We start from the raw sequence: 27,329 nt of genomic DNA, 5'->3' as shown, positions 1-27,329 counted from the left end.
GGCAACCTTATTTCTTAGCAGTTGGCAACCTTATTTCTTACGAGTTGGCAATCTTATTTCTTATTAGTTGGCAACCTTATTTCTTAGGAGTTGGCAACCTTATTTCTTAGGAGTTGGCAACCATATTTCTTAGGAGTTAGCAGCCTTATTTCTTAGGAGTTGGCAGACTTTTGTCTTATGATTTGGCAACCTTATTTCTTAGGAGTTGGCAATCTTATTTCTTATGAGTTGGCAACCTTATTTCTTAGCAGTTGGCAACCTTATTTCTTAGGAGTTGGCAACCTTATTTCTTACGAGTTGGCAACCTTATTTCTTAGGAGTTGGCAATCTTATTTCTTACGAGTTGACAAAGTTGCGCGGCTGAATGAATTATCGAGGTAAGGTAACGCACGAAGTGAGTTGAACGCGTCCAGTCTTCACGCAAATCCTGATCAGTGTTCAAACCCATTGTTCGCAACATGAAATGGGAATTTTGGAGCCAAAAAATTACAGAAAAGGGAAAAAGGATGATATATGGCAGAGAAAATCCGGAAAAGTTTTATCTACATACTCTCATGTAGCCCCACATAGATATTTGACAGCATATATTTATTAAGCGTGAAATGCTTGAAATCCTTCTCTTACTGTTGATCTCTCAGTGATACATTTCATAATTATTTGTGACAAATGTATTTTTAATCCCAATGTCACATGACTTTAGAAAAACAAATAGTGAATGACAGAGCCTCCCCAGCTCAGGAAATTTGTGTTCGTTCGGAGACTATGGAGTAGCGAGATAAGAACCCAGGTTTTGCATACAGTATACGCCACTGCAGTACATATGATACATGGGGATATCCAGGGTTCATTGTATTAAAGGTGAACGCTTAGCTTCCTTTACACAGACCTGCATTGTCCAATAGCAACCTCGCAAGTAATTTCAATCACGATTATTATGGAAATGCGGGCGGATCAAAGGGAATTAGTGATCAAATGCAGAAAATCGACTTGAGACCTAATTGAAGGATGCAGCCCGTCGCAAAATAGCGCTGATAAGGTTGGAAATCGGAAAAGAGAAGACGAAATCAGAGCAAAGGAAGGTGGGTAAAATCTCATTATTGATTCCGCGTTGATTACGAGAGCGATTGGGTTTAACGATCATCGGCTGAGCGACAGGTCCCCGCGGGGGAAGGGGTGGCTGAACTCGTCAGCGATGATAAATTTCTATTTCCGGTGTTTCTGGATGGTTCCGAATAAAGGATTCTGGGCTGCAGGAACCGTCTGGCTAAGGGTTGACGCTAGCCCTCGGCGAGTCTGTCCAACCATATGCTCTACGTGAGAAATGTTAAGAATCGTTCATGTCAGAGCAATAATCTGTCTCTCTTTTCTCAATTTATCCTATCCCTCTCTCCCTCTTTCTTTCTCTGTCTTTGTCTTTCTATTCTCTCTCTCTCCAATCTCTCTTTCTCATCTTTTTCCCCTCCCTATCTGCTTCTCTCTCTCACTCTCTCATATGTATCTTTGTCCTCTTTTCCTCTCCATAGCTTTCTCTTTCTCCTTCTCTTTTCTCTCCCTATCTTTATCTCTCCCTATTCTTCTCTCTCTATCTCACTCCCTCTTATCTACCTCTCTTATCTCTCTCTTTTTCTGTCCTTATCTTTCTCTCTGTTTCTCACCCCCTCCATTTCTTAACCAACTCTTTCTTCGATATTGCATAGTGATTTTAGGGCCCGTGACTTTATGTTATAACATATTTTTCATTTGGCTTCGGATCTAATATTGGGGTGCGAACTTTACATATCTGATGAAAATCAGCCGAAATAGACAAACTTTACAAAGCACATTTTGACATATTTCACCAATTTAACGTTTTTACAACATATTTCTTCAATTTTGTTGTAATAAGACATATTTCTGTATAATTTCGTAATTCTCTCGCACATAATCGGTTATTTCATATTTTTTTCTTCGTAGCTTTAGCACAACGGATAGTTCGTATTGTCGATGGCAGGATATGGAAGTTACGGAGGAAATTTCTTAGTACCTGAACAATAATACCCCACTTGTTTTTATCCCGCCGACAATTGATATCTATGCAAACATTATCGAGGAAAAATGTTCTCTCTCATTGTTGCACGGGAAGTAAAGAAGTTCCGTTCTCATTTCGTTGCCTTTTTCGCTTTTCACAAAAATCAGTCAAAAGTAAAAATAACATTCGGTACATTACAGCCCCTACTCTACTCTATCGGGTATGGGAGAAATTCGAGAGTACTGTCGTGCATATTTTTTGGCTTTACTGGGAACATTTCTGCATTTTTCTGACATATTTGTAATTTTTCATGACATATTTTCCAATTTATATCACATAATTACATACATATTTTACAGTTTTATAGGACATAAAGTCCTGGGCCTGATTATCAGCTTCAAGCTCTTTAAATAAATATTACTGTATTTTTATGCACGGTGTTCTGGCTAAAAGTATCCAAAAATAACGATTTCTAATCATCATCTAAAAGGTTAGTCTATAGAGAAGTTCTACCTAGATTTGTTTCGTCACACTTTCGAGGTCATCTCTAGTCGCTGTTGCAGGTTCAGTGCTTTCTTTGGTCAGCAGAATTAGGGTTTGCATGTTATAACCATTTGCACTGACTTTATCAAAGCATTGCTACGTTGATTTGCCACTAGATGAGTTTGGTTACGTAAGAGACGTGGTCACGGAGTACGAACAGTAGGAAGAGAGCAAGCTTCCGGAAGAAAAATAACATTCTACCGATTAGCCGTGGGTATTGCACTTTAAATTGAGTTTCTCTTTCCGAAGTGTCAAAGGAATGATAAAATTCAACAAAAATAGGGAGTAGTGTTGTTATAGCAGTGATTTAGTATTTTTAAGTGTTTCTCTTGTAGAGTAGTTAGTTGGGTAACTTTTGTTAATTTCCCTCTTCCAAAAATTAAATATTAAAAATCAGGGTAGCTACTCACTGGGAATCATTTGTATGAATTATCGGCTCCGGGAAATATGCATGAACTGCGTTAATTTTTTTTCCGTAGACGTGAAAAATAGCAACTTTTATTAATCCAAATACATATTAATTAATGCCCTGAAGCAAGTTTTTCACAGTATAGCTTTTATTTTCTTCTAGGAATGAAAATAAAACAGTGGAAAATATAACAGAATTCTCTCAATCCGTTACTTGCAAGCCATCTGAGAGACGGAAGATTATTACAAGATATCTTGAAGTTGGTTAGGTAAATTGAGTTTGAAATTCGTATACAGTTAACAATTTTTCGTAGATTAGTATATTCCGTAATATTTTAGACTCTTGCTTGCAGATGTGTTTGAGTCTGAGTATGTCAAATAGCAAATGCAATTAATTAATTTAAATATATATATATATATATATACTCGTGTGTGTATATATATATATATATATATATATATATATATATATATATATATATATATATATATATATATATATTATATATATATATATATATACCGTTTAATTGAATTAGAATTGTTGGAAACATTGGAATCACTCAGACCTTTAATATTATTAATATAGTATTTGTGTGTGTATGTGTGTAGGTGGTGAGAGGCGGTAATACGTAAGGTTGAAATATAGATACCTTGAATTTTTGGAAAGTTCGCCTTGAAAACCGGGAATTATACTTGAATTTTATCATGATCCTGGAGTGGTCACCATAAAATGGGTCTCAAGTTGGAAATAAAGAGATTTTACTTTTTGACAAATAAAGCAAATTGGAATTGTTTGGGATATTTTACTCTTAGAACAACAGTATCGCTATGTAAAGCGTTTATTTTGTTAATTGATTTCTATGATTCTGTTTATGGAATAACACAGTTACTGATTGCCATCTCGGGTTTATATTTTTTATTAAAATATATTTATATTGTCTAAAGTCCGTCAGGCAAAAAGTCAAATAAGCTTCATATTAAAATTTACAGTCCTTATGTATTTTTAGTAAAAACCTACAATTTTTCGACTCAAATTTTAAATTTTATATTACTTGTCTTATATTTCTCTGCTTGCTGATTGGACCGACATTAGCTGTAATTCTTGTGACATTTAAGAAAAATATGTCCAAATTAAATAACACCAAAGTTTTTACAATAAAAAGCTGGTATTACATCTTTTCTCTTGACAATTTTTTTTATTGTTAATTCCTTATTGGGCATTAAAGATTTGCAGTATCAATGGAATTTTCATTAAATCTTTATCGATTCACAAGAATTTTTTGACTGAATGTTTCCTTAACTAAACATTAAAAAGTATAAGTAAGTTATTCAAAACATATACTTCAAATTTCTATGTTATTAATTCTCAAATATTAAAAGTTTGTCTCTATTATCAACAAATAAAAGAGAAGAAAATAGCTTGGATCATAAAGTTAATAACACTTATAGAAATATCAAAAGGTGGAAAGATGAAATAAATAGAATTCGCCCCATCTACATTTCATTAAATACACAGCCCTTTAAGATCCTTAATCAAGCGTTGACTGATAACGAACACTTCGTATGTATCAAGTTTCTGTTATTCGTTTACTTCATAGAGGGCACGTCATTGATTCACCTCCGAAATAATGAAAGAAAATGCATGGTATCGGTAAAATAATATTTTATATTATCATAAGTTAATACCAAAAAGTAATAGGGTTATCTATTTGTAACGGTATTACAAATTTACTTCCAACCATTGGTGCACTTACTTTTACTCGTTAAAGCACACTTCCATTCTTTACCGTACTGAACAGAAATTACAATTTCATAAAGTACTTTTACTTCGATTTTCTTTTCAAATCCATTAACCAATTTTATAATGTTGCTTTATTAACAACTGTGTGTATGAGAGACAAGCAGTGATGTGCCGTACACTATACGTTTACGTCTACATGCGTTGTCTACACGTAATCTACGCGTAGATTACATTGGATTGTAGTTTACATACACTACGTACACAATCTAAAGTGCATTACAGTTAATTTTCAAGGGTTCATGAAAGGAAAGTGACATTTGCAACTATATTGGTTCCTAACGAAATGAAAAGAACCCTATTTACAACAAAATTTCTCGTCTCTCCTATTATCAACTATGGAAGAAGATAAATAGTATGCAAGAAACAACAACAGATGGCAGTCGTGAGCCAAGAGTGATCTTTTTCCCATAAAAATACTAGAATATTTCCTATATTAGGTTTCTTCCTAGGTGAGAAATTGTTCGAATTTGGAAGAAAGAGTATGAGAAGTTATCCTTACACATCAGCAAGTGACACGCAGTATAATTTTCTTTAAATTCCACGGTGCCCTTTGCTAAGTTATCACCTTTCGCCATGTTGTTTACATAGATTACGTGTAGAATGTAGACTATCGTTGTTTACGCGTAGACGCACATCACTGGAGACAAGTTTGAAATTTCGCCGATGTCGAAAATTTTAACGTTGAAGCAGTTTCTCTAACACCTCAGATGCTGGAAAACAATGACGAGAGCATGTATATCGTTTTGACATCTGTCAAACCACAAAAGATGCCAACAGAAATTTAAAAATTTCACCTTAAGAGCAGGAGGAACAGTTTGTGACCAGCCAGACGCGAGGACGCTTAACTGCTCCCCTCCCCCCCGACCTTTCCCCGCGGCGATCTGGGGGAAACAGAGGTCTCTGCGCTGGATGGTCGTTGGAGGAGAAAAATTAGCATTACCCTTATGGGAGAATTACTCCGTTGTTACTCCGTTGTGGAGTGGTTAGCACATCGCGGTACGATGCCGAAATCCTGGCCTGGGAATGGATGTTTGTGAGTGTCAATTCATCATATCATCACCCATCCCCATCTTTGCAAATTAGACAAAAGGGGCATGTTCTCTTGGGAATACCAAAGTTCCGATGTCGCAGAAAAATACATGAACGGAAAGAGGTCACGTTGAAGATTTGATTTGTCGTAGGAAAAAGTCGAAAACTCCTACTTTATTAGCCGCAACTTGAAGTTGTTGTTGTGGTTTTTTTTACAAGAAATGCAAATGTTTTATACGTACTTGGCCTCACAGGCGGTATATTTACAATAACATTGTGCGTCTTCTATAATCACGTGAATTCATTTTTCTGGTGACTTTTTCTGCTGTTGCTATGGCGCTCCTTCCCTAAGGCTCTCGGATCGAGAGGCTCTCGAATCAACAACTGCAGAATGCAATTACCATTTCAATAGAATATTCTCGTTGAGAAATATCACCTGAGCACGCTGCGGAAAATAGCTTTCCTTTCAGCCCCGGAGACTTCGTGGCTACAAATTGGAACTCCGCTGGAATCATACAGATTCTCTACAACCCTGCCGGAGAACGAGAAGGATAAAAAGGATGGTCGAGTTCTTCCAGAAACCCTCGGCGCTGGCTCTTTGCTCCCCCGTAGAGTTTGCTTTCGTGCGGTTTGCCATCGTTGTGCTCTCACCTTTGCTCCCAATCAGGGTTTCCATCTCTAAGTAATTGCCACCAACTGAAACGACAGTAATATCTTACCTAACATCTGTTTTGTAGAGGAATCTTGGAAAAAGTTTCAGTGTCTATTTTCAAAATGCTACAGAAACGTTTGTTTTGTGTGTCAAGTTTCGAAAAATTTCACGCAAAATTTGACAAACTTTCCTATTAGTAACAGCCTTGAAAACGTTCCCAGGTGAATTAATTGATTGGTTTGGTCGCTTTTCTGCCACTTTTGGCTAACCGCGAAGATGAGAATTGGTGATGGAATTGAGGATGGGAAATCTACAAAGAACACCGACGCCCAAGCCTGGATTCGAACCCGGGATCCCTGGCTTCGTAGCGCGATGTGCTAACCACTCCGTCACGTAATCTGGCAGATAGGTGAATATAATAGCACAACCATAATAGCAGAAGAACAGTAACAATAAATAAATCTAGTGGAGTTAAAACATGAGAAAGAAATATAGTTACGATAAAGAATGAAAAAGTCAGATCGAAATATGATACTCGAGATAGACGAATAATAGAATAAGGGAGGTATATAAATTATAACACACCAAGATATCAAGAGAGTACATACGGTTGCCGGAATACTAGACATTCAAGGAAGTGGTATGGTGAAGTAATCCATAGGTAACTACAATAAAAATGATATCAGAAGCAGAACAGCAAATACAGGGTGGCGCAAAAAGAACGCATGTTTTTGGAATAAGTGTAGCGTCGTAGATTTTTAAGATACAAACGATTTATTAACACCAAAACCATCGGTAAGAATGGCAGTTTGGATAGGTATACAGTGATGATTTAAGTATGGAAGATGACGTCGGAAAGATGACGTCATTGTTTCTGCCCCCACCACGTAATCTCACGTTTCGGCGATGTCTCTCCTTTCCCACCAGTGATGTGCGTCTACGCGTAAACAAGGATAGTCTACATTCTACACGTAGATTACGTAATCTATGTTAAGAACATGGCGAAAGGTAATAACTTAGCAAAGGGTGCCGTGGAATTAAAAGAAAATTATACTGCGTATCAGTTGCTGATGTGTGATGAGAACTTTTCATACTCTTTCTTCCAAATTCGAACAATTTCTCACCTAGGAAGAAACCTAATATAGGCAATATTCTAGTGTTTTATGGGAAAAAGAGCACTCTTGTCTCACGACTGCCATCTGTTGTTGTTTCTTGCATACTATTTATTTTCTTCCATAGTTGATAATAGAAGAGGCGAGAAATTTTGTTGTAAATAGGGTTATTTTCATTTCGTTAGGAACCAATATACTTGAAAATGTCACTTTCCCTTCGTGAAACCCTTGAAGATTAATTTTAATGCACTTTAGAATGTCTACGTAGTCTATGTAAGCTACAACCCAATGTAATCTACGCGTAGATTACGTGTAGACAACGCATGTAGACGTAAACGTATAGTCTACTGCACATCACTGGTCCCCACGCTCTCCAGATTCGTTTGACTGCGACTTCTTTCCGTGAGTTATCTGAAATCGAAACCCTCGTTCAGTCGACGAGCTGAAAGTTGCCATTCGTAAAGGAATTACAGCTGTGCCAGACGAAATGTTGGCAAGGCCAATGCGGAACCTTAAGGAGAGGCTTCGGTGCAGCAACAATAACGTCATCTTTCCATACTTAAATCATCACTGTGAAACTGCATTTCATAACGATTGTTTTGGTGTTAATAAAACGTTTGTATCTTGAAAATCAACAACGTTACACATGTGTTCTTTTTGCGGCACCTTGTATAAGAGAAAAGTGTAATCCTTTGAATAAAAAACAATCGAAAGTCAAATGTGTATTTAGTAACCAGTGTAGAAAAGTGACAAGGAAGAAATATCGAGAAATCTTAGTGTAAGAAATAAATAAACAGGTTAGGAATCTACCAAAGAAGACATCATTTAGAATAACAAGTACGACAAATAGCAGTATTATAACAGAAAGCAAAGCGAAGATGAAAACAGGTAAAGAGGTTTAATAGAAAGTAAAAGCAAAATACAACAAAACAGATAGAAAACACTTTAAAAGAGATAATAACAGTTGAGGCAGATAAAATAGAAATCAAAAAAACAATGTGAATGATCAAAAGAAAAGGAAAAGGCATATAAGCAAGAAATATAACGATTATAATGGGACAATAAAAGAGAAGGAAACAGAATTTTCGAAGAAGAAGTATGAAGTCAAAGTACAATGAACAAGATGTAAGAAATGTACGAATCTGTAGAATTAGTGACTGAAACAAAGCCAATGAAATCACTTAAAACATTCAAAGCAGCCCGACAAGAACAAACCAGAACATGGCAATTTAAATATCCTTAAAATTCAGAAGGAAAACAAAGTTCTTGTGCTTATTAATTCTCCAGTTTTGTATACAGACAATAGGGGCTATTATTTCGCATAATCTGTTATGGTAATCAGCCTTAAGAGCTCAGGTAATGTCTCTAATGGAGACTCTACATAGGGAAACCGTCTCTCCACTTTAGCTTATTAGACCGGTACTTGTGAGGCATCTCTTTGCTTTGATGGTTGAGCAAGAAACTCGTGTTTCTGAGATACACTGATCTCTCTCTCTGAGCGATTTCTCCGAAGTGGCATGAGTCCTTGGGTGATGCAATCTGACGGTGAAATGTCAAAACTAGGAGTAAATTCCCTTTGAAGATTTAATTGCGAAGATAATTAACTGCTAGAGGTTAATTCCATGCTTTCATCAAAGGCTAAGGTATCAAATTGCATCCAAGAGATGCGTTGTACACAATGAAAATGGCTAGGAGAACTAGAATGACTTGTAGGATGTGATGCCGAAGTATATAACCTTCAAATGTAAGAGATACTAGACCTACATGTAACTATCAGAGATGTGACCATTCTGAGCGAATTGTTATTCGATTCAAGCGGAGATTTTTTTGTTGTTTTCGAGAACATTAGAGGGCGTGAAAGGGGTAAGTAAGTAAGTAAAGTAAAAGTAAAAGTAAAAAGTAAAGTGCTCCCCTGTGCTTTCCACCACGCCATGAAGGCGTATAGGGGGTTCATCAATTTCATCTAATCATCATGCGATGACGTAGTGGCAAGGTTGTCGCATTGTGTTGGCCCCCACCATGTCCTTGGATCCAACATGGCGGCCAAGACATTTTTTGTAAACGATATTTGCCAAGTAGGTGTTGGCAACACTTGTCTTCGAGTGCGCGGCAATCATGGCTGCATGACGTCGTTTTGTGTGCAGAATTATCCGTTGTCATCTGTGTATCTAAACATGTGTGTGTGTTATTAAACATGTATTTTACATAAAGTGAGTGTCCTGTTCAAACTCTCACCTACCCAACCACTGAAAGTTTTTGGATACAAACCGGAACGGGGTTCAATCCCCGACACATTGTAATGAAGGGTTCCTGGTTTGATACCCGCTGGAAGCGCATAGCGTTTGGATCTCACTTTAAGCTGTAGGTCCAGTCCCGATTACCCTATCAGTGTATACAATGGACTTAAGAACAACGTATCACGTCTCATTGTCTACAAGAGTCAAAGTGACAGAAAAGCGATGAAAAATACAATACAACTATAAACATCGTGACCGCACTACTTTTGTGACGCCCTGTCTCAACTCCTCTCATCTCCATTAGCAGCAAAACCATTCCCGGTTTCCTAAATGCCCGCGGCTCTATTTGTAGCGTAGCGTAATGATTGCAGCTGAATTATTTCGATAGCATTCTGCTACTTGTTAATGACCAAACCTCGGCAGGCGAGTACCAGAATAAAATCAATGACCTCTTCCTGCAATTTGCCCCGTAGCAGAGAAGCCATAGTCTCCACCAACAGGAAATCAACCGAGCCAGACCAGATGGAGAAGCGATGTAACGTTGCTCTCATTGTGATGCTCGATTTTGCCGCCAGAGTGCGCAACAGGGCAAGGGCATCGATGCCGAAAGCTCAACGCTGAGAGAGCGGGACGCATTGTTCAATCGGGAGCCGCTGAATTTGTGTAAAATGTACCGGACTGGAATATTGGACAGATTCTCCAACTGTAAATGGGTTACAAAGGATTTAGCGTATTTGTTGGTGCTCAAATATTTGTCCGATCCTGTCGGGTTTTTAAAAGCTCTGGTTGATGAAGCAGGGTTATTGAACATTGTTTTTAGTACACACCAGTTGGGGGGGAGTTAGATTTTGCTTCCCTTTCCCTGTGTTAATAAAGGACAACAAATATCAAATTGTAATAAAGATTCTTAATGTATTTTCTTCTACACTTTTCTGTGCGTTTATAGATTATCTCGTGAGAAATTACTAAATTACTAGATTACTAAAACATAATGGATCACTTTCGCAGTCTTCGCCCCCAGTTGCATAATACGACTGCTAGTGTGTTTGAGGTGGTCCAGGGCTCTTAATTTTTCGTAGCGTATACCATGTCCTTTACATATCTGCGCAAGTAAAATATCCAGGAGTGTTAGGTCTAGAGACTGTGCTGGCCATTCACCTATGTAACCTGACTTTTGTCCCACCCTATATTTTACTCCAGAGTAATTAAGAGTTGCTTTGTGTGTGTGTTTCTATTTTTATACAGTTGGGAGATGTAGTGTGAGCAGGGAGACAGAGAGAGAGACGGGGGGGAAGAGAAAGAACAAATAAAGAAGAGATATAATGGATAGTGAAGAGGGAGAAGGGACATAGAGGAGAAGCTAATAGAAAAAGAAAGTGAGAATAATATGACACACACACAGCGGGAGAGAGAAAGAGAGAGTCAATAGAGGAAAACAGGAGGACAGAAGAGAATTAAACAAGAATCTTAAACAGAAAAGGGGAATAGGCAGAATTATGAAGAGAGAGAGATTTAGATTTGATTTTTGTTACTTAACGTTGCTTTTCTCCCACTTTTCGCTAATCGCGACGATTAGGATGAATAATGAAATTGATGAAGAGACGCTCAAAGAACAACCATGCCCAGGCCTGGAATCGAACCCGGGACCCGTACTGTGCTAATCACTCCGCCACGAAGGTCGGCAAGAGGGAGAGACAGGGAGAGAAAAGGAACATATGGATGAAGCTTATAGACAGAAAATTGAACGTGCTTTACAGCACGCCATGAAGCTGTATAGGGGGTGGGGGAGTGATGTGATCAGCACCACTCTCCTGGCCGCCTTTACCCGCAAGAAGAGTGATTTTTTTAGTTGGTGTTTAAGTCCACTTCATGTACAGTAAGGCTAAACGGGACAGAACATAGAGTTTAAATTGGAATCCGAACCACTATGTGCATCGTCCGGGTATCGAACTCGGAACCCCTTGATTACAAGGGATGAGAAGAGGGAAGAAGAGACATGAAGGCGACAAAAGCTAAACGACAAGTGGAAAGAGATTGAACAAGAGAGAAAAAATAGTTGAACAATTAGAGTTGACACGAATACATTTTGAAGAGAGATAGAGGGTGTGCGGTCTTAGAGATCGAAGCTGAAACTTTCCCAAGAGGCACAGCGGCAAATGCAGAAACAGGATTGACAGGAATCCGGAACTATTTCTACCAAAAGGCGAGGCTAACTAACTCAAAAGCTCTGGCGAAATCGAGGCCGACCCTTCCTGCACGAGCCGTTAACTTGAGCAGATAGGAAGAGGTTGTAGCAAGGGGGGGGGGAGCAGTGCCGGAGCGCCTTTATCTCTAATTAAGTAACTTGATCAGCTAGGACTAATCAATGATGCACTTAGCAGAGTGTGTAAAACGGAGGAGCCTTGCTATGTGTTTATCCACAGTTGAAGCCCTTGTCAGGAAGTTCACGGGTTAAATGTTCCCGAGCTGATCAGTTGTGCATGCGAAACAAAGGAACTCTGCCTTGTACCGGGTGACAAGAATTAAAGTTGCCAGTTTGAAACATTGGATTGCGGCGAAACTTGGTAGAGAGGCTATGAGGAAGCGAGTGCTGACGGAAAAAAATAGTTTAAATTTTTATCACCAGGTTAAAATATGGCGCTGAAATCTGATACACAGTGAACAACATCCCGGGAAACTCTTCGTAAGACCATTGATAACACTTCCAAAGCTTCATTCGCGTTGACGGGGAGCATACTGAACTGTGATGTAACAACGGTTGTTTTTACTGTAGTGTCTCAGTGCCACCTGATGGCGAAAATTAAAACTAATAATTTTCGTCGGCATTCCCTTCTACCAAGTTTCACCTCAAGCCACTGGTTCAGATGGGCACCAGAGAGCTCTGAATTGTGGTCACCCTGTGCAAAGGGTGTTCCGAAAATACGGGGCATTGCTTCAGGAATAGATTTCTCATACGTAGAGAAGAAGAAATGTTTATTTCAACATGGGTCAGGAATGCGTAATTTCTTAGTAATAAGACCTGCAAGTACAGGGTGGTTATAAATAAAGTTGTCTTATTCAGAGCCCTCTGGACCCCGTTCGATTGGATTGGATTGATTTGGTGTTTTAAGTCCACTTTATGCACAGTAAGGCTAATCGGGACTGGACCTACAGTTTAAAGTGGGATCCGAACCACTTATGGCTCCACCGGGTACCGAACCCGGGACCCCTTGATTACAAGGCGACGACGCTACCACTGCGCCATCCGGGAGGCCGGACCCCGTTCGAACCATCGGATTTGGGTGAAACTTGCTATAAAGGCCATGGAATATAATGAGAAAGCGAATATTCATGTAAAAAAAAAGTAGTTCAAATTTTCACAACCAGGTGGAAATGCGGCGCTGAAATAACAACAACCAGAAGTCGGACATGCAAACCTTTATTTTTAGTTTATGTAAGTACAGCAACGTGAATGACTCTTTGGAAGCGTAAGACAGCGTGTTCAATGATTCAGCAACAGAACTTTGTTCACTGTGCATCATATTTCAGTACCACATTTCCACCTGGTGATGAAAATTTGAACTATTTGAATAACATAATGTTCTTCGTCAACAGGCTTATACATAATCGAACTACTCTTATTGATTACGCCATAAATTATTAATATTTAATTGCTAGAGTACCTATTAATTAGTGTATGAAGTTAAGAAATTAGAAAAGTATTTAAGAGTAATATTCTTGGGATCGGGGTTTCGATTTTGGAAAAAAATATACAGGGCTACGGTATCACGCACGTTCAGTACCAATGGTTTAGAGAGCCTCAAAATTTGCGGAGACTAATCCGGATTGACTGTACAGTTTACGATATGATCCGTATCACTTTGCAATGTGGTACCTGCCAAGGCTGGAACTAGGGAACCCATGATTACAAAGCTACAGCTTAAGTCCTTTAGATGGCCGCGGACTCCAGCATCCTCGTTTCAATAGACTACCAATGCTTTCTCTCGCAGTCGCCTTCTCTCTATGCAACCCCAAATTACATCGGTGTACGTCCCGGTTGCATAGAACTCAGGCTCTCTCTAAAAAGCTGACAGAGTCGGAAGCTCTGTGGAAAGGATTAGGCATTGAAAGCGGGGCGAGAGAAAGGGGAAAGTTGAGGGGAGGGTGGGGGTCATCCCTCTCAATCGCAAGAACATTGAAAACAAATGTCCCTTGCTTCCTTTCCCACCCGTTATGGCCTTTTCAACGAAATTAGAAAGAACGAAAAAATGTCAGTGCTTCCACAAACATTTCAGAACCTCCCACGCGCGAAATTTGGCTGAAAGGGAGGAAACTGATTCTGAAAGAATTAGGTTTCTTTCCTGCTATAGTGTATTCTTTCTGAAACAGCTATTAATAGCCAAGAATTTTGACCTATAAACTGAAGTATATGGAGGCTGTAGGAAAAGTATCCTCAAGCGCGACAACCAGTTTTACTTCTCTGCATTTCAACTTGCGCACGCCCAGTGAAGCGTTAATATTTTCGGCGTTATTAACGTCCTATTTTGTCGGTATTTGTGTTAGTTAAGGGCTAGAAAAATTGAATCTGTAATTTTAACGGTACTCCGTTACTTTATCTTCTATTGGGCCTCCCTGATGGCGCAGTGGTATCGTAATCAAGGTGTCCCGGGTTCGATACCCAGTGGAGGCACAATCTAATCAATCAATCTAATTTGCCTATCTCTCAATTTTTGTGTCCTGTTCAATTTTATCTTAATTGATGTCTTTGTATGTATTTTTACCTAATAAATCGTATTAGTTTTATGCCATACATATAAACACATTCACAAACCAATAAATAATGTTTCTTGAACAATCACATAAAATTACAATTTTCACTGGGAAAGTATCCATCAAAGCGTCGTATCAATTAACTTGTTCAAGTTTTCTTGAATTGTCTGTGAACAATATGTGCTTCGGGAAACACTTTTGATTTTATTTGAATCTTCCGTAACATACATACTTTTTATATTCTGTGCATTTCGTCCTCTTTAAGAGGAGAGTAAATCCTGAAAGGCACTGAAGTCTATCGGGATGTTGTCCCAATCTGTGACGTCATGGTCGGGTTCCACGAAGGTGAACTCATCAGGCTTGATGTTATTCAAGTCGCCTACTGTGCTTGGATGGAGAATATCTTCCACAGAGCGAACTAGTACATCGCTTGGCCCAGCATCTGATGGATTCGAAGGGCATTCCCTTGATGCCACCGTCTCTTCATCCAACAACAATAAAGCGTCGTCAATTTGGAAGATGCCTTCGTTTTCCGGATCACAGCTTAACTGGGGACGATTTAAGGGAAGCATGTCATTCTGCTCTCTTATGGACTCAGCTGCACTCAGCTGGTCTGGCTGATTCGTGTTCTGGAGGCTGAGAGTTGGCTGAAACATTTGCTCAGGGATGACACGATCTGGGGCGTATCTCCCGCTTGTCTCCATCCTTTCTTCTGGGAAGAAGGGCTCAGAGCTCGTCCAAGCGCTCCTGTTCGGCGGGAACAGAGATTGAGGCTGGTTGCTGGAAAAGCACGGTGTTAGATCAGGCGAAAGGGACTGACTTCTGGAAGCATAACATGGAGTCAGAACAGACTGTTGAGGCTGACGTGAAGTCAAAACAGATCGTTGAGACTGACTTCCGGAAGCCCATGTAGTCAGAACAGGTGGTTGACGCTGAATTCCGGCAGCGCATGGAATCGGAACAGGAGAATGAGACTGACCGCCGGAAGCGCATGGAGTCAGAACAGACCGTTGAAGCTGAGTCAGAACAGGCGGTTGACATTGACTTCCGGAAGCCCATGACATCAGAGCAGGCGGTTGATATTGACTTCCGGAAGCCCATGACATCAGAGCAGGTGGTTGACATTGACTTCCGGAAGCCCATGAAATCAGAACAGGTGGTTGAGAATGACTTTCGGAAGCCCATGAAATCAGAGCAGGTGGTTGAGATTGACGTCCGGAAGCCCACGAAGTCAGAACGTGTGGTTGAGAATGACTTCCGGAAACCCGTGAAATCAGAACAGGTGGTTGACACAGACATCCAGAAGGGCATGGAGTCAGAGATGTGCTCTCGTAATGATTGGGGATAGGCGCGAGATGTTGGTTCCCTTGCCTTCTCCTCTCCCGTTGGATGTCCCTGCGTGAGACCAGACATTTACGTAGCTTTTCCTCAAACTTATTAAAGTACGCAGGATCCAACTGCCAGTAACCTCCCTTTCCCGGCTCCCCTCTGGAACGGGGGCATTTGATGAAACACTTGTTGATTGTCAAGTTGTGTCGTATGTAACCCTACAAGATAAATAATTTGATTTGACATATCTACTTCGCTTTTATGCCATATATGGCTAATCGCGAAGATGAGGATGAGTGAGGACATGATGAAATTGTTGCGGTGTAAAAGGGGAGGGTTTAACGTGTCCCCGCCCCATCCAATTTCATTATGTACTTGGAAGAATTTTGAAAGATGCATTTATGCTTTATTTCAGGGATGGACACAAAATTCGAATAATGGATCTCCGGATTTTTAATTATCCTATAACCGTTTCGGATACAACGGATAGTTCGGATATCTGAATATCCAATGACATTCGTTTTCGCAAGGTTCCCTAGCCTCCATACCAAGTTTCAGCACAACGCGTTGATTCGAAATGGCTCTAGTTGGTAGGGCAATTTAATTAATTGTACAGCCAGTACGTCATATCCTGTTCTGCTCAAAATGCTCCCAAGCTCATTTCATTGACAAAAATATATTAAAATGCTACGACGATCTGTGTGCCAAGTAGAGCCTGCATCTCATGTTATATGAAAAATGTATCCATCAATTTCCATCGTTCTGGTGTAGAAAATAAACATTTCGTTAAATTGAAGCTTGGTGAGCGTGTATCCTGTGCTTCAGGCCACCCAACTAATCGTTCTGAGCGTTGGGTTGCATAACGAAAAGGTCTTTTTAAAGTTACTTTCCGACCAAAAGGGTCCTATGATATGATTCTTCTCGTCCTCAAATCCACCAATAAAAATTATTTTTGAACGTTTAGGGTTCAGACTTTTTCGATTTTTTTGTTTATACATAGTACGTATGAAGAGGACAAAAACTGCCAAATTTCAGATTTTTATACGCCTGTTAGATTTTGAGTTATTGACTTTCAAAAAGCAAATTTGACAACATTTTGAAATCTTTAAACAGCTGTAGCTCAAGAACTATTTGACCTATAGAGATCAAATTGGTGTCATTCTCTTCTGCTTTTAATGAGCATGAATGTGGTGTTTTAATTTTGTCATTTAAAAAAAAAATCAAAAAAAGTTTTTGTGAAAATCTCAAAAACATTTTTTTTAAAAAATATGTGTTTTGAAGATATCAATTGACTATTTGTGTGCAAAATTCCATAATGGGACGGCAATGGGTTCCTATGGAAATTAATTTTTTGTATTGTAATGTGTGCGAAATTGGCTAAATCCATACTAGGATGTTAGTAGGCTGTCCCAAATTAGAATATTCTCTAGTGGTATTTTAATGAATAATTAAAGTATAAATTAATAATACCAAAAGTTTATGAAAAAGGTACAAGGTATTATCACTCAAGGTGAGTGATAGCTGTTCTCATGAAACCTTATTAGCCTTGTTTCTATGATATGAAAAACTCAATATGCTGACCAAGGCAGAAATCTATTTTATTATAAAACATAAACTAAACGTATCGTTTATAATAAAATAAATGTCTGCCTTGGTCAGCATATTGAGTTTTTCATGAAACCTCTACTTTATAACACACCATTTCATTCATAATGGCCTTCCTTACTATGCCACTCGCTTGATGTGAGTATTAAATACAATAATTCTAATTACATGCTGGGTTATTAAAACGTAAATATTTATTTGTGACCAGTAACGTAAATTTGGCTGCTTTTTACCAACTTCCTCCTGTTGAACCTTATCTATCCATTGAATAGGGTAAGCTTTCCTGTAATTGGCACTGCCCAGTTTTTTGGCACGTTGAGGAATATTTGTGGAAATTAAGATCTGTGTGAAACTGGCAACATTGGTTTTGTTCCCGCCTTGTTGCCCTGTCTTCCGTTGATGACATTTGAAAGCGGCGTGTATTTCGTTTGTTATTTCTTGTGGAAAAATTGCGTATATCTGGAAGGCTTTTGTGAATTTCAAGATTTCTGCTCAATTCTAAGCAGGTAGGTTAAGGAATATGTTTTCATGTTTCTCTTATTATTTATTGTTGTAATGAAATTATTGAACATGGTTCTGTTTAACGTTAGCTCGGCCCTAAAGGAAGTGCATTGACGTCCCATTGCCAACAAATTGTTTAATCGCTGCACGCTTTCAAGGGTGCCAATAATTGGTATTGCTAATGTGCATGATGCCCATTTACTTGGCACAAGGGCCAACAACTCGCAATTTGGAAGAAATAGACGTTTCATGTTTTTAACACTACCATCGTGCTATTTACAACATAAGAATGACGATGCGAGTGTTCTGACTTTGATGACTTTATGTTAACCAGTTGCCACCAGTGCCAAGTATAAGCATTCAGACTGACAAGTATTGGTACAGACTTTCGGTACTTAAACCATTTCACTGATTTACTTCTCTCCGTTCTTTCATAATTTTCATTAGGCATATTCCTATTTGAATTCTTTTATAACTACAATATAGGCTTAGCTACTACGTAGCCTACAATAACTGTGAATGTTGGAGGCTTAGCACATTGGAAATATGGAGTGTCAATAACTGGGCACCAACGTGACAATAACTGGTCAGTGTATGCCAACAACTAGACATTATCAGGTTCTGAATAAAAAATTAAATAATTAAATAACTGCTTTCTGTGTTTACTATGTCTCAATCGATTTCACTTCAGAACAGGTGTCAAAGTTTATAAAATACCGAAACCCAAAAAATGTACTGATACATGTTTTCCAACTAGTTCCTCTTAAAGTGCCAATAATTGGTATGCTTACCCTATCAATCTATTTTTTTCCTTACCGCCTCCCTTCACTGGGTACTCTTTATGCTGTAAATATAAAACTTTTATCAGGTCCCCCACCAGTGATAGTGGTGCTCAAATTTAAAAAAAATAATAAAAGATGAGCATTTTCAGTAACTAAGAAAACAAGTAACAGAGCTCAAATATTTTCTGCTAAAACTTTGGATGTCTACGTTTCCTCTGATATTACTTTACTTTTCTGCTAAATATTATGAACTTTGGTTTTGCAGGGCGGCTACTCACCGGGAATTCCTTGAATTCAGGGAATTATGCGTGAATTATTGGCTCCGGGAATTATGCGCGAATTCCACCTGGAATCTTCTCCGTTGACGTAAAAAATTGCAACTTTTATTAATCCTATTGAATTTATACATGCTTATTAATGAATGCCCTGTGGCAAGTTTTTCACAGTTCAGCTTTTACTTTTATCAATGAAGGAAAAACAAAGCTGCGTGGAAAATAAAACAGAATTCTCTCAATCCGTTTGCTTTGTCAGTGTCCTTTGCAGAACAATCTATCTGACAGATTAATGCAAGATATTTTGAATTGATTAGGTAAATTTGAGTTTGAAATTCTTATACAATTAACAATTTTTCGCAGATTACTATATCCCGTAACATTTGTGACTTTTGCTTTAGATGTACAGAAGGTCGTTTCATGTCCATGGTAACAAAGTTAGAACCCACCTCACCTTAAGAAAAACCGTGACTTCACGAGCGGTGGTGCTCCACGTGATACCCCTGTCTTGCAGCAATGCCCCTGCAGCGGAGTTTCCATTGGAGGAGACTGTGTTGAATAACACATTGGTCAAAACGATCATATTCCTCCTGACAAGCTTTCCAAAGACCCTCAATTGTGCGGGGCCGTCTGCTTCCCAAGGCTCGTTTCAACAACGAAAACCCATAACAATCCATGGAAGAGGCATCGGGGGATTTCACAGGGATGTCTGTAAAGGGGATTACATGAATGCCCCTTTCACGTGCCATCCGATCCATGTATGCCTGCGTGGACTTTGCCGTATGACTGGAAGCCTTGTCCTGGTGAATGACAACACGAGATGTGTCGCTGCCATAGAGAGAAGGAATATCATGTCTGTAAAGTGGCTCCAAAATATTCGTCTGGTAATAGGCTGTATTTATTTTAGCCTTTTTTCCACTCTGCGCAGTGGAAGTTTGCCATTATGGCAGTAACCACCAACAACCATGAACCCGCGAGGAAAACTTTCAGCACATTCACGTACCCACTCAGATCGACCTCTTGCATCACGTGGACGATAGTAGATGGCCCTTTTTTTTTTTTACCAGATCCCGACAGATACACCCATGCTTCATCCAGGGACACCACATACTTCCAGCGGTCCCCTGCCAGATGGCGTTCGTAGAGCTTCCGACTGTTGGTCTTCCTCTCCTGGACATGTGAGGCACGCAACTTATGAACTTGAGGCTTGTGCTTCCGCACAAGTTGTAAATCTTGGGCTATGATGCGATTTACAGTTGCAGGGAAACATTGCACTGCCTGTGCAATCACTCTTTGCGTTGCAGGGTTTTCACATCGCACCAAGGATCTCACTTTCCGCACAACTTCGGAGGAACGCTTGGGCTTCCGATATGTACGAGGCCCACTTTCACTGGTTCCAGCAACAGGTACGGTGCAAGCTTTATGGCGATTCAACACTGCATTGATGCCCTTCTTTGACACATGGAATGCTTTCATGTGGCACTGTTTAATTATCTGGCTATAACTATAACCAACGTCGGAAAGGGCACAGATGTTGTACCCCACCCAAAAGACTGGAATTTTTGGTGCCATATAAACACTCACTCACACACCAACCATCGTCTTTGCAAGTCAACACACAGTACTTTCGTCCTACTGGCAATGGCTGCTCTGTGCTAAGCCTACGTGATGCTCCCTGGTGATCGAAATCGTTACCATCAACGTAAAACAACCTTCTGTATTTCGAGTGTGAGTATGTGAATTGACAAATGTAATCTCCGCACCTTAAATTAAATATTATAATGTCTCGAATAATTTAATTGAATTAGAATTTTTGGATACATTGGAATCGCACAGACCCTTTATTTTGCTAATATATTTGTGTGTGGGTTGCGAGAGGTGGTAATACGTAAGGTTGAAATAAAGAACACGTCTGCTTGTACCCTTGAAGTTTTGGAACGTAACCTGCAATTATACTTGAATTTTATCAAAGTCCTAGAGTGGCCAACCTGTTTTGTGTTCAAAATGTACTATCACTTTTGGCCTCACATTGAAAGAAGATACACAACCTAAAATATAGCTTGGATGTAGTGAAAGATGTTGCTTATCCGAGCGTTCAATCTTTCATCTTAGATGAGTTATCATAATTATCGCAACTTTCTGCAATGGCCAAAAATATGGATGCCATGAAACAAAAATGGCCGCCATTTTCAAAGGAAGTTAAATTTAAAAACAAGAAATGCTTGTTTTGAATTACCGTTCCATAAAGATTACAACAGCAAACATATGATTAAAAAAATTGTCAAGCAAGCAGCGCTGAACCATTTGGTATGCATTGATCCTTCATAGGAAATTGCTCGGTACGATTATTTATTGAAGAGCCCTCGTATATGCAAAAGGAAGCGGAAGAAATCTTACCTTCCAGTTATCATCTGGCTGTCTGTAATACTTGAAATTTGTCGATATCCACTGGTATATTGAATCTAGGGTAATTTTGTTTCCGTTGTACTTCATGGCCAAGTAGATCAAATTGCGGTAGGACAGCGGGGGTTTCTTTTCCCCGTTCGTCTGGTAGTCCGCCAAATTCAGCTGGACAGGCTGAGGGCTCTTTGGAGGCCGGAAGCCAGAAGATGGCGGTGGAGCCGGAGACATCCGAGAGCCATGGGATGTGGAGAGCCGAGCGGTTCCGTTCGGTACATCAGTGGTGAGCCATTGAAGACTTGTGAGGTCTTGGTTGTCTGTAACATTTTGCTTGTTATTTCCATTCCTCACGCTTCCAAGGCAGATACAATCATTATCTACGATTCGATCTGAAAATATGAATGAACGTCATAGTCAATTAACACGACTTCAATAAGCCATGTGCAGTCACGGATACTTCTAGGTTGTAGCTGCAGCATTGACCTTCAATGGAGCTATTACATTCCACGTGTCCGTGACTGCGTTATGGCAGTTGTAGGATCACTGCGGGGGTGCTAGAAGCAATGTCGAGAGGCCTGCAGTGAACAACGATATCGGAACTTTCCTTTATTACTGTTAAAAGAGGAACGTAAATTAAGAGTATTTGAACATAAAATCCTTAGGGAAATATTTGGACCTGAAAAGCATAAGAAGACAGGTGAGTGGAAATATCCTGCCCAGATATTATTACAATAATTAAATCAAGAAGGCCTAGGTGGTCAGACCATGTGACACGAATGGGAGAGGAAAGAATAGTTTACAGGATTCTTGTTGGGAAACCTGATGGTAAGAGACCTGTAGGAAGGCCAAGACGAAGATGGAGGGACAACGTTGAGATGGACCTAAAGGATGGGAAAGATTCGATTGATCTTGCCCAGGATACAGATGAATGGCTTGTCTTGCTGCAGCCATAAACCTTCAGGATTAAGAAGGCTAGAGAGTTAGTTATTCGGCGAAGGCTCCGACGGATTTGCTCTCTGTTGGGTCATTCAAGTAGTCTTCTGGGACATACAACGTGCAGCTTGTCGTGTCGCTCCGGTTCACAAAGTTGCATTCATTACTGAGGATTCCCTTTCAAACGACGCATTTTACTTGTCACGGCTCGCTTCGATCTGAAAGCTTCCTAAAAGAAACTCGCCTATTGTAACGTTGTTATTTCTCCTCTTAATGCGGGCCGCATAAGACCTCTGTCAAGGAAACCAGATAAGGCGCCACTGTATCATTTATTTTGCCTCATCAGCCAGTCCATCACTCGCTCTCATCAGCGCGGTTAACAGTAGAGGTTGGAACAATGGCAGCGTAAGTGATGAACATGGAAAACGCTTCCATCAGGAGATATAAACGATGAAATACCGTTACTAAGGTAATTGGAGCCCAGGAACATTAGGCGACTACTCCTGGACTCTCAAGGGAGATGTTAATCAAGCTTAAGCTTAACGCAGCCGAAAATCCTTTAGAAGTACAATTTAAGTCGGTATACAGAATAAAGCAAAAGCCGGCCCCCGTGGTGGAGTGGTTAGCACATCGTGCTATGACGCCAGAAGTCCCGGATTCGAATCCCGGCCTGGGCATGGATGTTTGTGAATGTCCATTCATCAATTTCATCATATCTTCACTCATCCCCATCTTCGCAATTTAGCCAGAAGTGGCACAAAAACCGAAGTAAAATAAAGGAAATCAATCAATCAATCAATCGATAGAGCCAAGTTATTTCATTGCAACAAAAAATATGAATTACGAATTTCAAATCAGAAGAAAAATCCTATAAGAATCATCTTTACTTTTCCATATAACAGAGAAAATGTTAAAATTTGTTGTCTAGTGTAAACATTGGCTATCCCTGTGTATGATGAAATATTGAAATTTAAATTTAATTTAAAAAATATTTTCAATCCCGTTTTTGTAAATTAACAGGTAGACTTAAATTTTTACCGTAGAATATTGAAAATTTTTCTATAGTTTTTAACAGTTTACAACTGAAAAAATGCAAATAGAACTATATTTTTTGGTTGTTTTCAGCTTGCGATAGCTTTTCTCGGCTTTGAATGGGACAGAACCTTCCCTTTGATCGTAATTTTCTGCAAGGGTTGAATCCTCCGCTGTGTCCGTAATGTCGGCACATCCTTTTAGAATATTTTAATTTGATCAGAGAAAGTCTTAATCTTCTCAGCGCTTTATCATCCATGTTAAAAGATGATAAGTGAGTGTTTTAGCAAGTGTTTGTACCTTTTTCAGAAGAGCGGGACTTTTCCACCGTATCCGAAGACGATTTTGGTGTCTCTTCACGTTTTTAACGTGTCGTGTATGACCTGTGCACCCCTTTATGGCCATGCACTTTAAACCTTTCTCAACCCTTTTTTTAACTCCGTATACATTGAAAGCTACAGGGTGTCCATATGTGCCGACGCACCCAATTTAAGAGCTATTCTCTGATTCTTTAGAAGCAGTTTTATTAATATTGTACTAGCTGATTACCCGGCATTGCCTCTCTCTCTCTCTCTCTCTCTCTCAAATGCCATCGTGAATATCACAAATTAGCTTAGCGACTCCGAAAACTATGGATTCGACACTATTGTAGGTCATTTTAGAAATTTTCCACCCCCTCTCACCCGCCCCAATGCCGATAGGTGATGAACTTGTAGTTGAACGGCATTCGGAGTATCACTATTCATCTTAGCGACCCAGAAACCTATGAATTCCACACTAATATCGGTCGTTTTCGATTATTTTTACATGTCACCCCCTTCCCACCCGCCTAGGGGTGCCAGGGGTGTCTTACCCACAGTATTTCTTTCCAGATTTCAAGTGATACGTGTACCAAGTTTGGTTGAAATTGCTCCAGGCGTTCGAGAGTTATGCCAGAACACACATACATCCATTTTTATGTGATTCATGGAACAAAATGAGAAATAGAAACCACGAAATTTACAAATGATAGTCTGTCAGCAATATGAAAAATACATTTGAAAGTAAGAGACTGGCACAATTGAAAACCTACGAATCTGGATTTTCTGAATCGAAGTTAGTGGAATAGTACTTCATAAGGTAATTTTTAAAGACAAAATTTAGCAATTAAAATCACATGTATTGTATATTCGCACTCTAAAGGTATTCTCCTTTAAAACAATGTACAACACATTCTTCAGAGTTATATAATTTTGACCAATCAAAGTCGACATATTTCTGGAATTGGTTTTAACTTATCCATTCCATTGATTTTCGAGAGAATGAAAATTTTCCATTTTTTCGAAAGCATTGAAATAAGCTTGTTGTGCTGTATAGATTCCTGCATGGAACCCTTAGTCATAGAAACTTCCGCCTTGGAAGTTTCAGCCCACAATCATCTCTTTCATTTACCTATATCACTGTGTATTCGTAAGATTGACTAAACTACATATTAACATGACTATGTTAACTTAAGTTTCAATTTCACTGTCCTTTACTTCACATCCATATTTGAGGATCCACTACCACAGACGGTTATACGTGTACTATTGGGCTTTGAGTGTATACCGCTCGTTTTGCCTGTTCGAGCGAACAAGCTGTCAATTCCGTCTAGCGGCGGCCATGTGAACTGTTTGGCGCTCGAGCTAAACCCTCTCGCTGTAGTTCTTTATTGTAAAATTTAAGTGGTACTGTCCAAGTCTAGCGGCAACCACGTCATATTTCGTAGCTCACCTATATAAATCTCCTGGCTTTCGCTCAAGCTGCTCTCCCCAATTGCACTCTGTTGATCATCTTTGAGAATAATGCTCTGGGAATACTCCTCCAGTTCTTCCACAATCTTAATATCTTCTGCCCGCTTCTTCCCCTCGTCCGAGAGCTCACCGACCTTTGCCCCTGGCGGAAAGATTAGAAATTCCGAAAGTTCTTCCAATAGTACTAGATCCATTCTCCTACTAGTCTGTGCTTGAACGTCTAATTGAAATCCGTATAATTCATCCATTGGCGGAAATTCTATGGTTATGTTGTATTGTAGTCGAATAATAACAATCAAAATATTTGCATTGTTCTTGGAAGCATACAGGTAAAAATGCATCATGCATGTTTCTCGCTAAGATATTTTACCACAAACTGGAATCGCTTCCTATTTTACACCTCAAAAAAAGTTTTGAATATTAGGCAATAGGTGATAGGTACGGTGTCATATGTCGTCGAACAGACGAGAACATCCACCAGACAGATACCAACTGTTGTTGCATTCAGAGGAAGTGTCTATCACCTATTTCTAACGTAACAATATTCCAAACTTTTTGTGAGGAGTGTAATATAGCACAAAGTTATTTATTTATTTATTTATTCCTTGTTTTGGATGGCGAAGTTTAGTCACAAGCCTTTTCTTCCACTTAACCATCTCTACTTTACATTTTATAAATTGATTTTTATAGCTAACTGTATGTTAAATATATAAAAACTAAAAACATTAAGATACCAAGAAATGAAATCTATAAAAACTAAGAACATTAAGATACCAAAAAAGAAAAACACAAGAAAAAATAAAAGAGAAAGACGCAAAAAACATTAAAAAAATAAAAACAAGAATACATACACACTAAGTAAAAAAAATATACACGTAAAACATAAACACACACGCAACAAACATAGTCAAATTACAGAAAAAGTCGGTGGGTGTTGGTCCTACAAGTTTACACGAAGGTTTAATCTTATTTCCCTGTTTTCAGTACTGGTAAGTTCACTCCAGAAGATGATTTGTTAATTTTGATTTGAATTGGCCGAGAGAAGACGAGTTTCTTATGTCGTTGGGGAGGTCATTCCACGCTCTGGTAGCAGTGACCGTTAAGGAATTTCCATAAAACGTTGTCTTGTTGGAGGGGATGGCCAGCAGAGAGTTGTCTCTCGAACAGGTGTGCAATATTGCGAAAAATTTCTCATTTGAACAACATAACATGTATGTCGTTTGTAACGCTGCGTATGTAAATGGACTATATAGCTTATAAGACCTTAGGAATTGTCAATATGTTTGTAGTAAAGATTGTGTTTTGTTTTTCAGACATGCAGTTCGTTATAAGTTATTAAGTGGCAGTTTGATGTTAAATAAATAATGTTGTACCAGGTGGTTATAATTAAAGTGACGGTGTTCAGAGTGGTACAGCACGGGCTGTAATGAGAGTAGCAGTCTTAAACTTCGTTGATATGCTAATGAAGCAATGCGCTCGCGAATTATGCAAAAAAAAAAATAGTTCCAATTCTCGCCACCAGGGTAAAAAATGGCGCTGTAAGCAGTCAAAACGTGGTATAGTTACAGGAAAAACACTATAAATCGCAGAAAACAATACTCTTTGTAATAAAATATCGCTACAATTTCACTATTCGAATTACATGAACATTACTAAAGGAAAAAGCAACAATCGTCACCAACGACAACCAGGGAGCTCACACAATGGTTAGGCAATGTCACCGACTTTGACGTCAGAGTTACGGAAAATTCCACGTTTCGACTGCTTACAGCGCCATTTTTTACCCTGGTGGCGAGAATTGGAACTATTTTTTTTTTTCATAATTCGCGAGCGCATTGCTTCATTAGCATATCTACGAAGTTTCAGACTGCTACTCTCATTACAGCCCGTGCTGTACCACTCTGAAGACCGTCACTTTAATTATAACCACCTGGTACTATGCGGTGCATATCTTTTAAAATCAACTCGACACCTTGAGTTCAATCTGCGTGTGTTTGAATACACAACAAAGTAGTCTTTCCTGAAATTAGAACATTCCCATATTCACATGTTTATTCATGTTAATACGTACGCCAGTAGGTTAGGCACGTAAGGTTAGGTGCTCGTAAGATATATCTCCAAGTAAAGACATCCCTAGCTGTTGAATGCAAGCGTATTTTTT

The 27,329-nt window shown here is 39.2% G+C and overlaps 2 protein-coding genes across 2 annotated transcripts in view; one reads left to right on the top strand and one right to left on the bottom strand.

Moving 5' to 3' along the window:
* Positions 1-27,329, top strand: part of wake (ankyrin repeat and fibronectin type III domain containing protein wide awake) — a 727,887-nt gene that overhangs the window by 232,413 nt on the left and 468,145 nt on the right. The gene's annotated exons all lie outside the window — the stretch shown is intronic.
* On the bottom strand, positions 14,658-25,403 carry LOC145978087 (uncharacterized). Its single transcript, XM_083110526.1, has 3 exons — positions 25,149-25,403; positions 21,429-21,820; positions 14,658-16,089 (listed from the first exon to the last, which is right to left on the bottom strand). The coding sequence occupies exons 1-3, from the start codon at positions 25,360-25,362 to the stop codon at positions 14,803-14,805; spliced, it is 1,893 nt and encodes a 630-aa protein (XP_082966652.1). The 5' UTR covers positions 25,363-25,403; the 3' UTR covers positions 14,658-14,802.

The sequence above is a fragment of the Lepisma saccharinum genome, chromosome 24 (genome assembly GCF_977018435.1).
Source record: "Lepisma saccharinum chromosome 24, izLepSacc3.1, whole genome shotgun sequence".
Taxonomy (NCBI): Eukaryota; Metazoa; Arthropoda; class Insecta; order Zygentoma; family Lepismatidae; genus Lepisma; species Lepisma saccharinum.
The sequence above is the reverse complement of the archived record's forward strand: the minus strand, read 5'-3'. Positions and strand labels throughout refer to the sequence as shown.

Excerpts from the sequence above, each read along its gene's own strand:
- LOC145978087 (XM_083110526.1), bottom strand. The coding sequence starts at position 25,362 with ATGGATCTAGTACTATTGGAAGAACTTTCGGAATTTCTAATCTTTCCG. Across the intron at positions 21,821-25,148 it reads AAGCCAGGAGATTTATATAG|ATCGAATCGTAGATAATGAT; the intron begins GTGAGCTACGAA and ends TCATATTTTCAG. Across the intron at positions 16,090-21,428 it reads AGCCAGATGATAACTGGAAG|GGTTACATACGACACAACTT; the intron begins GTAAGATTTCTT and ends TTTATCTTGTAG.